This window comes from Amphibalanus amphitrite, unplaced genomic scaffold, assembly GCF_019059575.1.
Source record: "Amphibalanus amphitrite isolate SeventyFive unplaced genomic scaffold, NRLGWU_Aamphi_draft 000031F_arrow, whole genome shotgun sequence".
In the NCBI taxonomy this organism is placed as follows: Eukaryota; Metazoa; Arthropoda; class Thecostraca; order Balanomorpha; family Balanidae; genus Amphibalanus; species Amphibalanus amphitrite.
Genome location: NW_024881527.1, coordinates 500,609 through 514,263, shown reverse-complemented (window position 1 = coordinate 514,263; position 13,655 = coordinate 500,609). Strand labels below are relative to the sequence as shown.

General features: G+C 48.2%; 1 protein-coding gene across 2 annotated transcripts; it reads left to right on the top strand.

The window, feature by feature from the left end:
- Positions 1–281: 281 nt before the first annotated feature.
- On the top strand, positions 282–13,655 carry LOC122367496 (tetraspanin-9-like). 2 transcript variants are annotated; one of them, XM_043340607.1, is made up of 7 exons: positions 282–453; positions 8,488–8,571; positions 10,224–10,325; positions 10,648–10,722; positions 11,474–11,542; positions 11,847–11,981; positions 12,387–13,655. In XM_043340607.1, exons 1-7 carry the CDS (start codon positions 331–333, stop codon positions 12,576–12,578), a joined length of 780 nt encoding a protein of 259 aa, XP_043196542.1. In that variant the 5' UTR covers positions 282–330; the 3' UTR covers positions 12,579–13,655. The 2 variants fall into 2 exon arrangements, with proteins under 2 accessions (XP_043196542.1, XP_043196550.1); XM_043340615.1 differs by lacking the exons at positions 10,224–10,325; positions 10,648–10,722 and having other exon boundaries at positions 290–453.

Here is a 13,655-nt window from a genome sequence, read left to right as displayed (position 1 = left end):
GTATCCAACTCTTTTTGGTGCCATCTTCTTTTTGCATTTGAGCAGTCCTGGTAAGGGCATTATATTGTGTTTCATATCACCCTCACTTATCACTCGCTCGCGTTATCCCATGACGCACTCGCAGAGCCGCACTCCCGGCTACTGTCCCCGCACTACACACACGCGCTCAGTCTCTGCCTGTCCCAGTCTGCTCGCCCCGGTCGGTAGCTCGCACCTGTCGAATTTTCACCGCGCGCGGCCGTGGCGGCGCGGCGCGGCGCGGCCGCCGGCAGCCGGTCAGTCGTCCGCCGCTGCTCGTGCTGTGTGCTGTGTCCGTCGGGACGTGCCGCCATGGGATCCAATTCGTACCGAGTGGGGGGCGGGTGCTCGCCCGGTTCGGCGCTACGCTGCGGCAGGAAGAGCCGCTTCGGATGGATGCAGCATGTCATCACCGTGCTGGCCTTCGTACTGTTCGTAAGTAGTCGATTTAACGTGGCACGAGCTGTTTTTCTTGTGTGTGCGTAGCTGTTTGAAGTGGCGTATCTGCCCGGCACATTTTTTGGGGCAGCGCCCACGGATATAACGCCTTGCTTCTAGATAATTTTGCGGTTTACAGTTTTCATCCATGCTTATTTGTCTTGCAATAATGAATCGTATGTGTCACATAACTGCGGCGCTTTATGGTTATTTGTTTGAGGCTGAGACATATGCAACTTGGTACAGATGTTCAGGAAATACTTCGATAGAGGATAATCATCACACCGTTGTGCGAACTTCGACAGTCGACATGTCATTAGTCATACACTACATACGCGGTGTATAACATACCCATTATACAACGCAGAACGCTTGTGAACAAAAAAAAAACAGAAGCAATGAACATAATGCAGAAAATATTTGTTTTTGCATATCAGGTAAAAGTTTTTATGTTACATCGCTCATTGCCCTGCTCAGCTGCTGTACTATATTTTCAAAATAATGGTCGATCGTGAACCTTTAAAAACTCCAGTCACCATTACAATTTACAAAGCATCATCATTTTCAACGTCATCAATCCTTCAAAATAGCCCCGTCTGAGAGGCGTCTGTTCTTCGTCTCGGCACGCTGAGCTGAGCATCGCTGAGCTGCATTTACGTCAGGTGGTGCACATTGTTCCGGCATCCGACCGTGCTGCTATTACGTTCTCCTCACCCGACCGTGGGACTCAATCTCAAAACGATCAATGCCATCCGCAAGCGGTTCTCTAGCACCGAGCCTGACGTGTACTGTGGGAAGGGAGGCCATTCCACGGCGCCATGTTACGACTACACACACTGCATGTCTCGGCGGTTTATAGGCCGACTTTCGCTTTTTGTAGTGGTTTGAGTGAGTGCCCAGTCGGTAGTCATCACTGGCATGTACCGCGTACCGTGACGTGTCGGTTCGTGGGCATGAAGAATCGAGCGTACCGGCAGTCACGTCTGCAATGTCCAAGCGTGCGTGGGCATTCGTGTGAACACCCCAACAGCCTGCCTGCTATAGGGCTGCTGAGATGCCGAGTCCGCCCATTATAGTGACCGTTATGAGTGTGTGCGTGACCTCGAGGAGGTGGCGTTTTTAGGGATAATTGAGGTAGCTGGTTTAAATCGAACGGAACGCATAAATATGTGTTGACCGATATGAGTTGACCGACCTTGTCAGGTGTCATCACTGGAAGCCAATTACGCATGGAGTCGGATCATTGAGCTCGTGGCATCTCCACACGTGTGTTACTTCCGTGTTTGTTTACGCAGACCTTATTTACAAAGATTTTATTTACATATCCATGCTCGTCTACGCATATACCTAAACCTATCCACGGGTGGAGAATTGTGCTGGACAGGGGGTGCTCGAGCTCTCCCAATTCCAGCCGGCTTGGCTTTGGGGCCGCGGCCGGGCGGCGCGGGTCAAGGTCACCGCTAGGCGGCGGCGGATTTGCTGCGCCCGAGCACCCCCAGCTGGTCACAATTCTCCACCTATGAACCTATCGTTGGAATGATAAAGTTAATTTAAAGAGTTCACAATATCAGATTTGCCGCTGGTTTTGACAAAAGAAAAAACTTTGTGTCCTTATTATAAGCAACAGTCGACTACTGTTTTCATCACAAACTTTCTGGGAAGTGGTGAAAGCAATTAGCTACCATTCGGGCACCAGTCCAGTCAGTGAAACTTTACAAGCCACTTTTCACAGTCAATCAGAGAAAACTCGTCTGAAGATAGGCGTTGTTCCCTTTCTCCAATCCTCAACTTCAATTCAATCAATCAAGTCAAGGTCTCTGTCCTTTTGGTGTGTTCGTGTCTCCACTTATAAGAAATCAGTCATCAGCCATCACTCAAAAGCACCCTACAATATATATATATATAATAATATTCCCTATAATAATGCCCTATAATATTTCACTGTTCTGCTTTAGGCTTTAACTTCCATCAGAAATTACTGGTTATCTTCTTAGGGAGAAGTGAAATCAGAATAGAACCTTTATTTTAGCGTATCATGATACACTTAACTGTGTCCGTCTGCCCGTCTAGCCGTCCGTCTGTCCGTCTGTCTGTCCGTTTGTTCGTCCGTCTACCCGTCTGCCTGCCTGTCTGCCTGTCTGTCCGTCCATCTGCCCGTCTATCTTCCCGTCTGTCCGTGCATCAGCCCACCCGTCCCCTCGGATCTATTCCAGCGGTCCCAATTCCCATGCCATGCTATCTGTCCGGAAGCTCGCCACCCGGCGCGCCCAGGGTCGCCCGCGCCGGTGTGTCGTGTGGCGTCCGGATGGGAGGGCGGGGCAGGCGGTATGTGGGGGCGGGGGAGGGATGTCACGGCCTGGTGGTTGCTGGGTGGCGGGTGGCACTGCCGCGACGGCTCACCCAGGCTCATAGCCGGCGGCTCACCTAGCTGCTCGCCCGGGCTTGGAGCAGGAGAGCTGGATGTGGACACTGGACAGTCACCTGCTGACTGATTAAAAGGACCAGCCATGCTCATTAGGTCATTCAGCGACTATTTTACTCTGAGTTATGATGAAAGGTGCAAGGTGACAACTTCTACCTATTTTAACAAAGTACCTTTATCCCTATCTTGCAATAGCTTCCCGACCAAAGTGAGGCCTTATTTGAAATTGAATAAAATCTGTTCAAGTGCTCATTTTCATATTTCACGAGTGAAATGCGTAATTGCTCGCAGTTAGAAAGCTGTCGCGCAGCAGTAACAGCATTGCCAGCCAGCCATATGGAACAATTTGATTTACCGCGTTATTATTCAAATGAAACTTTCCGCCACGAGCGGCGTCCCATTTGCATTCATTCAGCGATCCCAGCTGCTTTTAAACGGCCACATGAAACAGAAAGTCGTTTCCATCGTTCACGGTCGGCGGGCGTACAACTTTTGCACGGTATGGAGCGCGGTGGTCGCTGCGTACAGAGCGTTCCCCCCCCCCCCGCGGGAGGCAGGACCTGCGGCGGGCCCCGGCCGGCCATTCCGCGTGTGATCTCACCTGTGACAGCTCACCTACTCACGGCTCAGTTGGCCGTGACGACGCCGTGGAGAAACTGGCAGCCGCTACCGGCCGCGGTATCATAGATGGTGTGATGACCGACACACCGGATCGGGCCAGGCGGGACCGCACTCAGGCGGTGCATACAAACGTCGAAACAAATTGTCGATATAATTAATTTAGAGAATGGCACTAAGGTTGTATATCAGCGATTTTGAACGGATCACTGAAGATTGTGGAAGTCCAACGTCACGTCACTTTGTATCAAAATAACCGCATTGATGCTTGAAGTGCTCTAAGTCACTCCCTAAACATTTTGGTGCATTAACAATAGCATAATTCAAGAGAAACCTACTTATGCGCTGTGAAGAGGGGTGGCAACGTGCATGGCTTCAAACTATTCGTTGGAGGGGGGGGGGGGCATTGATATGACCATATATCGAGTGTTTATTCTAAATAGGTCATATATTACCGAAACAATGCATATCGGGTAATTTTTTAGTCATGAGACAAAAAAATGCCTACCTAGTTGAGAAAAATCTACACGTTCTGTACAATTTATATGATCATGATCTAGTGCTATACATGCTGCTATCCTGCCCAGATCTAAAGAAGCTTGTAAGACATGCAGGGGAGTCTCGAGTGAAACTGACCGTCAAAAGTAGCCTCTGCGCTTGGGTGCGCTAATCAGCAAACAAAGCAGTTCGGCCGGCCGTGAATAGTTTAGTGTTCCGTGACTAATTACGAGCACGTCCCGTGGTGACCAGCACACGCGCTAAACCAGCACAGTGAACTGCGTCCGTACGACGTTGCCATTGTGTGAAACTATCATATAGCATTGGTATTTTCAAGCCATGATTCGTACAGACATTTTGGTGCACTGCGAGCATTGTTTCAAGCATCGAAACGGCGTCATTTCACGGCGCGGTCGTATGGCGGACATCATTGCATATATAGCGGACATCATACCGATCCACACAGCTGCAGGAACAAGTGACAAGCCTTTTATTAGCCCAACTTGACAGAGACCAACAGGAACGTTGCAACCTGAACCTTTCAGCATATTTCACCCCTTGCGACGTGTCCATCGTTCGTGTAAGTGACAACAATCGGACTACTGGTGTAGGTCCGCACTAAAATGGATAAGAGCGGTACTTGGGAGGGCGTGGACGCGTACGGTCGACGTTGGTTGATGTCACGCACCTCTGACCTTTGTGGTTTGGGTGTGGTGGACCTAGCTATATTCAGCCATTGCATACGGCAGAATTGCTTGTGCAGTGCATGGTTAGAAATATACCTTTACATGCATTTATTGTGTGCACTTTCCTATTGTATGTCAGCACTTTCCTTCTGAAGGTGGTCATCCTTCGATTGTCCTCTTGTATTATGATCCATAATTTCCCGCCTTATTATCTGAGCTGTAATAATTCACAACTATACGACTGCATCCCTCGCATTAAAGGAAAAGGGCTACCTTCGTGAAATATGAAGATATCGTTGTTTTTCATTTTGACATTATTATTTTTCATTTTCTTTTTAAAACTGGTGCCAGAAGTGCACAATTCGCGAAAAAGTATTTAAAACTATTTAACATATTGGTACTATGTTGATACTCTCTACGGCACCTACTGTATGATGGCATAGCGATGACGTCACACTCAAGCCAATCAGCGTTCAGAAGACAGACTCGTCGGATTGTGTCAGATAAGCTGATTGGTTAAAGCTGAGCTGATTGGAGCTGATTGGTAAAAAAACCAAAGCCTCGCCGCGGGTGGCTGTATTAAAGGGTAAGGACGCATTCCTGGGATAAGGACGCATTCCTCTTTAAAAATTGCCGATACCTACGAATGGAAGCCGAAATCGGCCGTAAGGAGATAGACTGGAGGGTTTTCGGACACGGGCTACAAGATGGCTATCTCAGTTTCAATCCCCATGTTTAAGGTGGCCTTTTTCCTTTAATCTTTTGGTTGGTTCACTTTTAGCCAGGCGACCTCAAATCCACGTCTCGCTAGAACAAATCTCTCTCCGAGCATGACCTAATAGACCCGCTCCCGACAGCATTGTAGGACGTAGGCGGCATTAAACAACTCGATAAGAGGCACTGCAAGCAGCGGTAGGCGGCCATAGGCAGCGGTAGGCAGCAATAGGTAGCGGTGGGTGGCAATAGGCAGTGGCGATATATAAATGACAGCAATAGTAGAGCGTTCATAAGGAGCAGCTGAGCGTTGATAAGCAGCATTATGTAATGCAGAAGGCGTTCACAGGCAGCGTTTAGTGGCGATAGGCAGCGGTAGAGCTCTGATAAGTAGCGGTAGGCGGTGATAGGCATCACTTGGTAATCAATAGCTTAGATCTATACCATTGCAAGCGGTATTGGGCAATTACTTCCAGCATTATGCAGCGGCAAGCAGTCAAGGTAGCAGTAGGCAGTACTAGGCAGCGATAGGGAGGGCGATAAGCTACGGTAGGTAGTTGCCAAGCAGTCGTGGTTGGCATGGCCAACGCGGCTTCGTCTGTCATTTAATCTCGAATATGAATCACTACGGTTATTGAATCGACAGAAACGTGGCACGATCTCGGCAAATCGTTAGAATATGTTAAAACTGTAACTGTCGTAGCTTTTGTGCTAGCCAGTAATTATCGAGCATGACAATAGGTACGTATTATGCAGGCGCACGTTTGCTGGATAATCATTCTTAGATCTAAATTGAGCTAACCCTACGTACCTACCGTCGGTTGTGTCAACTTGCGTAAAAGGCTGCATCTAACTATATTGTGCTGTTTTTAAGCATATTCTTGGCACTTTCAGCTAAATCAAGCTTTGCTTTTATGCGACATTTGAAATTGAATGCAAAATACAGACTTCGATGTTTACAAAATGAAAATATCACGCTTTGTTGATTGATCGCAGCGCTCTTCATAAGTCGTTAACACTATAAAAGATCCTGGACAATTAGTAAATATTTATGAACTGTCATTGCCTTTATCAGCTTATGCAAGCAGAATCCAACAAACTGGAGTAGTCGAAAGATATCTTCACCATTGCATGTCTAAGAGCACTTACATACAGTGTGCACCTTACAGCCTGGGACGAGGGTTGGATAAGACAGGATCATCTCATGGAGAGAGCAGTCCAGCCCAGAGCTGATCTCCGAGAAACGGCGTGAAAACAAAGATCGAAATTTAGATTGGACCCACCGAGATCACTGTCGGCTGTTTGAAAGTGGACGGGCGGCTTTCGGGCGAGGGAAATGGCATCTCGTCCCACACATATCTATTGGTTCTCCACTCTCACTTTCAGTCGACCGCTAGTCCCATCGTCTCATTTATGTGCGAAGGGAACTTCGAGTTTCGATTGTGGAAACCTTGTTCGCCTGTTTATCTTCATACCAATGCGCCTCACGATCTTTCTATCCACAAGGCACAGGAAAACCATGGAATCGAAATATTTACTCGAGCGACACGGAGCCCGTTAGACATCTACCGTTCTCTGGCGATTCGTTACTATACACCGTGCAGTTGTTGACACTGCAGGTCTGTCTCACGCCTATCAGCGTGCACGGTGCGGTGCCACGCCACGGCAGTTAACACTTTCACCCAGCGACGTACTCGGCGTGGCCGGCCGGCCGTGGCCGCTGCCGACGCCTTGCCGGTTCGTTTCGGACCGCTTCGCATGGCAGACTTTCGCCGCGCGGATCCCGCCTCTGTCGACCCGAGCCATCAGTGGTGCGCTTACGTCAGCGAGGTCAGTGACGCGCAACGTCACACCACGTCAGATGAAGTCGCGTCACGCGGTGTTACGAATGTGTCTCGCAGCTGCTGTGGTGATGCAGCGTGATCGAGGTGCAGTGTGCCAACAGCGCCCAGTGGGGTGCGGTAAAGGGCGTGTCACCGTCTCCCCACTATACGGCACGCTCTGAGGCGATTGGAGACCTTGCGTCGTGCCCGTCCAATTAGTGTGAAATACCAAGACTGGCTTGCCTACTGGTTCAGTGTCGGGGCTGCCCAGCGATTAATCGAGCCCACGTGTATATGAGTTTGTTTTTACAATTAGGAAAATGCTATGATGTCAATACTAGTAGTCTGCTTGTTACTACTATCAGCCGTACATACATATGAAATTAGTTGTATTGTCTGTAACATCTTTATGCAGAACAGTTTCATTGAGCATCCTCGAGTCACGCCTTCAAAAACATTACAATTTACCTGCTGCATCCAATGTATGACCTTCACATAGCATTTCTCTTTTTTTACGGAATGATGGTCTGTCAATAGTAACAGATGGCACTGCATTTCGTACTTGTCTTCTGCATCACTGCGATGCAGCATGTCTGAGAACTTTCCCACGAGCCGTCTCCAGTCAGAGGCCCGACTATAGTCGCACGAGGCTTACCCCGACGCAGCCCAAGGGCAAAAATACGACTTTGGAGAATTCGAAACACTTGCCGTATACAGCGTTGTGTAAAATTTGGCTAGAGAAGACCATTTATCGATCCCGTGAAAATGTCACTGGAAGAATGTTTTACATTTATTTTCTCCGCCAGTTAACAGTGACTGAAACATAGCCATCGTGATAATTGCTTTGCATAGCGCAGATTTTGTACTAAGAAAAAGAGAGAGAAAACTTATCAACCCAGTGCGTGTCCCTTATGACAATGATTGACACCGCACCAAGTTTCGTGATATCCGGCATCAAACCACATTTTCCCACGCCATGAACTCGTGAGTGTGTTGCCCTCCAGATTGCTCCCACTATGCCTCGCCAGTCGGTGGCAATTTGAGTCAGATAACGGCTGACTCAACCCTGCACCCCACCCCTCGCTCCCGGCCTTCAGCCCGCCCAGTGCCGGCGGGCCGGGGCCGCCCGGTACCGCTGTGTGCCGGCCGGCTGACCCCCGGCCCGGGGCGGGGCGGGCGGGCGGGGCCGCGCGGCCGGGCGGTGCTGCCCGGACCGTTTCCGGTGTGTTGCCACGCTCCGCTGACCGCCACCACCCTGCCTCTGTTTCAGGTGGTCGGCTGTACGATGATCGGCTACATGGGCTGGGTGCTCTCCACGTCAGTGACCGTGGCGCGCTTCATGTCTGGAGAACTGGTCAGTGCTGCACGTTAGAGCAAAACACAAATAATTAACGTAGACTGGACCAAGAGCATGTTTCATGACATGAAATGTAGGTATGAAATAGTTAGATGAAGCTCTAGAACCCCATTCGGTGATTAAGTAGGTATGTGATCTGGAGTGGTTGATTTACGGAACTTTCCTCGATAGTTACTTCATTTCAAACGGAACAATTATCGTTATTGACGATTAATCTTTCCATGTCTTCCGCATATCGCATTCGATCCTTTGATATCGATCGAGTACAAATTATGCGACTCCGCCCGTTGTTATGGCGCGTTCTTCGATCGATATCATTGCCCCACCAGCCACCAATACCATTCGTGAATGAGTCGAAGGCAGCCTTCTTGTCACGACCCACACAAACAACTGGGCGTGGTGTCTGCATGGGTAAGACGCTTCTTGTTGCTCTGGATGCTCTCTGATCGCGAACACAAAGGAATGAATTGGATTAGGGTCAAAGTTTAACCCTATTCCTGGCGGGCTCCGCCGGGACAAGAAACTGGCGGGGGGCCGATTCGGCCCCCCCTTCAGATCTCAAAAACTACACATCGCAGCGACAAACGGTAAACGGCATCGGATACGCACGGTCAAGATCTACAATTTTTACAAAGGTCATTTTCAGGTCAGGTCAAAGATGACGTCACAGGGGTCGAAAAAGTCAAAATGGCGGCGCTAGATATGGAGAGAGTTTTTCTCGAATGACTTTCCAATTAGTCAAGATAGGAACAAACTAAGGGCATCATCGTGATCCTCTCGTCAATCCGCATCGAATGATATATACATATGTTGACCTCAAAAGGTCAAGGTCAAGGGTTGACCTCAGGTCACGTGACCTCGAGGTCATCATGTATATCATTCGATGCGTCTTGACGAGCTGAACACAATGAGACCATCCACGCGTCTTTATCTTGTTCCTGTACGGAGTTATTGGCCAAAAACCTTTGGTGGCCTTTGATGACGTCACATGACCTCACAGCTGCCCAACAGCAAAACAGACCTCAAGGTAGTGAAGGTTGATCGTATATGAAGTCTTGTATGGTATATGGGGCCATTCCGACCCGTTTTAGTGGTAAAAACAGGGAGTTGATTTTTCCCCCATTGACTTATAATGGGGAGGTCGCGAAACTGACCTGACCTTAGGTCACCGATATCAAAATTCCGAGATATACAAATTGCACATACTGGTACCCTAACTAAAGCCTGAAGAGAAGAAATTGATCGGTCAAAAACTCTAGCTCTGGCGTGATTGCAAACTTTTCTGAGGTAGGGTCACCAAACCGCCTCTGGTGACCTGACCTGAGGTCAGATCAACTCAAAATTTTCAGACATGTTGCGTAGAAGCCTTTTAGGAAAAGTCAGAAAATTTGAGCTTTCTAGCTCAACGCGTTTGGGAGAAATAACCAAAAAACCTCAGGGGGGCTCCTGAGGCCCCCCCCCCCCCCGCCAGGAATAGGGTTAAATGAAGCTTTGGACATGTCACAATGAAGAAATGAGCTTGTAGATTGCAAAACGCTAAAGCACTTAGTCGTTATTCTATGTGTTCAGGTGTCAGGTGTTCGTACTCTTCCTATAAGGTCCATCCTAATTAGCTGTTAACGTTGAGCATGCTTTATCGTATGTTTCAGATTTTCACCTACGTAGTCATCTCACTGGGCTTTGTTTATTTCTTCTCTGGCCTGGTCGGCTGGGTGTCGTCCTTCTCTGAAAACTACTGCCTTCTTCGACTGGTGCGTCGTCGTTATTATTCCGATAAGTTGGGCAGACTAGTTTCGGTAGGTAGCATTTTCAAAGTTCGAACTATGTATATAATTTCACTATGTATACAATTTCACTTATTTATTGATATAAGTCAGTGATCAGTATGAAGGAGATTTTGAAAATTTTGCGGTACTTGGACGGATAGAGCAGCGGCGCGCTATTTTGCTGTTAGCAGATTTCTTAAATGCGTCATTCGAGAACGTTTCTAGCATGCCACTAATGCTGTCATCTATAGAGACATATTGAAAATAATTGTTTTTAAATTGACCTGTGTTCTGCCGCTCTCCGCAGTTCATGTCTCTGGTTCTACTACTGGTAATTGGTCAAGTGGGAGGACTCATCACCCTTTACGCCATGCAATTCAAGGTCAGTACCTCCAACAGGGGCGTTGTTCTATAAAGATATAAAGTTATCGATATATCCAGGAACCTCAGTCCTTCTTAAGGTTTCTCTTTGTTTGAAAGGCAAAGAACAGACTGCTAAAGTTTATTGCTGGCATTATTTCTATTGTACAACTGATCTTATGTGAACCCTGCGGGATGTTTTCTCTGTGCCCTCTATATTATTCGTGCTCGGACCCTTTGTTCTGCACCGTAATCTACTTTCAGATTGGGCTGATAACCTCGGACCGCGGCCTTGACTGTTTTGCCCGCTGTTGTCCGTCTGAAGGGCCACTTACACACGTGCAGTGCAGGTGTTATTCTGCTGCAGGCACTGGCCCGCCCCAAAACAGTCCAACGGCTGGAACACCCCTCCCCTACTCCCCTCCCCACACACACAAACGTGTTGTCCGCTCACGGATCTCCGTACGATACGATCCCACGGTGGCCACGGTGTGGTAAGCACACAGCGTCAAACGGGCCCTGGGCGACGGGCGTCCCTACTGCTGATCTTAGTGGCCCTGTAACCGAAGCCACCGATCCTCGACCACCACACTCGGCCAATGGTGACACCGGTGGGGGCGAGAATGAGTTTCAGCCGCCGTGAGCATATTTTCAAAGTATATTTTAGCTTTGTTTTTTACACGTAACTGTACGAGAGACAAGACTGTGTTACCGTCAAGCCTGCACTGCTAAAGGCTGAAGTTGACTTTCCCGATTCTGTTGTGTGATTTCAGCTGTACGACATGCTCAGAGTAAGCTGGAACGAGATCAACCAGGATACCCGTAATTTCGTCCAAAAGTCGGTAAGAAGCTGTTGATTATTTGAAAAGGCTGCATGACAGAACAAAAATGTTTTAGCTGAAGACTGTAATTCCATATCACCGATTGCATAGTTTTATCGCTACTGCTTTACCTCCTTCTGCAGTATCTTTGCAAAGCAGCCCTTTGGCACACATGTGCACTGTTCTGTCGCCTGCAGTTCTGCTCGCTGGCCTGGCCGAATGCTGATTGACCGAATTCGAATGTTGGTGTGTCAAACCGTGCTCGACCAATCTTGGTGTGTCCAGGACGCTCTCACCGTCTGACCCCTCCCCCCCCCCCCCGTAGCTGGAGTGTTGCGGTTTCACGGGCCCCAAGGAGTTCGCCTACACGGACTCGCTGCTGGACAGCACGTGCTACGAGGAGACACCTCCGGAGGGAGTCTATACGAGCGAGACGCGGGCCGTCCAGGAGCTCCGTCAGGTGAGACCGGCGCCCGGCGCCCGGCGCCCGGCGCGTATAGAGGTCGCGCGCGGCGAACAGCCGCTGGGCCTCTCATGGGCGTGAGACGGACAAAAAGGCTTCGTATCGAAACTTACTGACGGATTTCCTTCGGAATATTTTTTCCTTATTCACCGGCGAATATTGCCGAATATGAAATATTTTACAGCTTAATGAAAATAAAGTCTATTTGTAGTTAAAAATCAATTTTTTAAACGTTTTGTATAGGTACCATTGAACGGTTCTTTTATTCGAATGTTAGATATAGTTTACTTAAATCCTCATTTCAGAAAATAAAGTTCTTTTTTAACATTCACTTCGTATCGCAACTCTCCTCGAAGAACCTACGCACACCGGTAATGACCTTCCCGTCTCTCGTCTGTGCAGGACGGCTGCGGCCCGCTACTGCAGAGCTGGCTCGAGACCAACAAGGTGACCTGGGTGCCGGCGCTGGCCTGTCTGGCCGGCCTGCAGATTCTCACTCTCTGCATCACCATCTACGTCATCAAGCGGAAGCGCAAGTCACACCGCGGTTCGAGGTCCAGTTCAACGCGGCAGCTGCACGATTATATCGAGTGAGACTGTATCGAGGTGGAGCGACGCCGGCAGTGACTGAGACGGAGTGGTATCTTAGTGATGTCGGTGGCAAAATGAGGACCCTGAGACAGCGTCAGGTGTGGTAGATGCTACAGAAATCATTGGCTGGAGCTGACCTCGTGCAGCTGCAAGTGGCTTAGTGGTTGGTGCGAGCTGCTGGAGATATGAACTACAGCGTGGAGTTAAACCTGATAAGTCCATGACACGGGGGCCTCACCGCAGATGCGAAACGCTCAAGGAAAGTGAATGTTGATGATGGAACACGGCGTGAGACGAAACTGATGTAATCGAAATCGACAGTGCTCTTTCTGAAAATAATCAGATAGATAAGTGATGTCGATATCTCTTCCTTGTAATGCGCTTACGGCACCCAAATTATTGCTAAAACATGACGATGGATTTTCGTTTATCAAATTCCATTATAACGGATATGCTGGCCTTTATAAGATAAAAATGATTTATAAACGCCATTTAAGGTGTATACAGCATCAAGTTGAGTGTATTGTATGCGAGTATTTTTTATCTAGGTTTTTTTTCACCGATCGATCTTTGTATTTATTAGCTCGTGATGATTTGGTGAACTTGTAAAGTCTTTCGTGTTCCGTCATACAGTCAATGATCGCTACTGAAATGTCCTTAATTTCATTTTGAGACATGACTTGTATTTATTTTGCACCAACCTCTCGTTACACATCCGCATGGTTTTGGCTTATGTGCATGCATATTGTAAATTAAGTGGAAATGGCGCACTGAAACTGTACAGTTAGCTATGCGTAAGTCCGATGGCCACTGTAAATATGTATGGCTTAGGGCCTGTCTTTGAATACGTCAATGAGATCATTGAAATGTAAATGAATGTGAAATGTATATTAGTTACGTATGCATGGTTCATCTCATTTTCATTTACTCCCCCCTCAACGAACTTCAACGAACCTGCAACATCCATATGTATGTTTGTGTGTGAATCTGTTGCATGGAAGTGTCTGAGGTGGTCGTCGCTTAGCGCCCGTATTTGCAAAATCTGTACCATAACTAATCTTAATAAATATGAGCTACTTA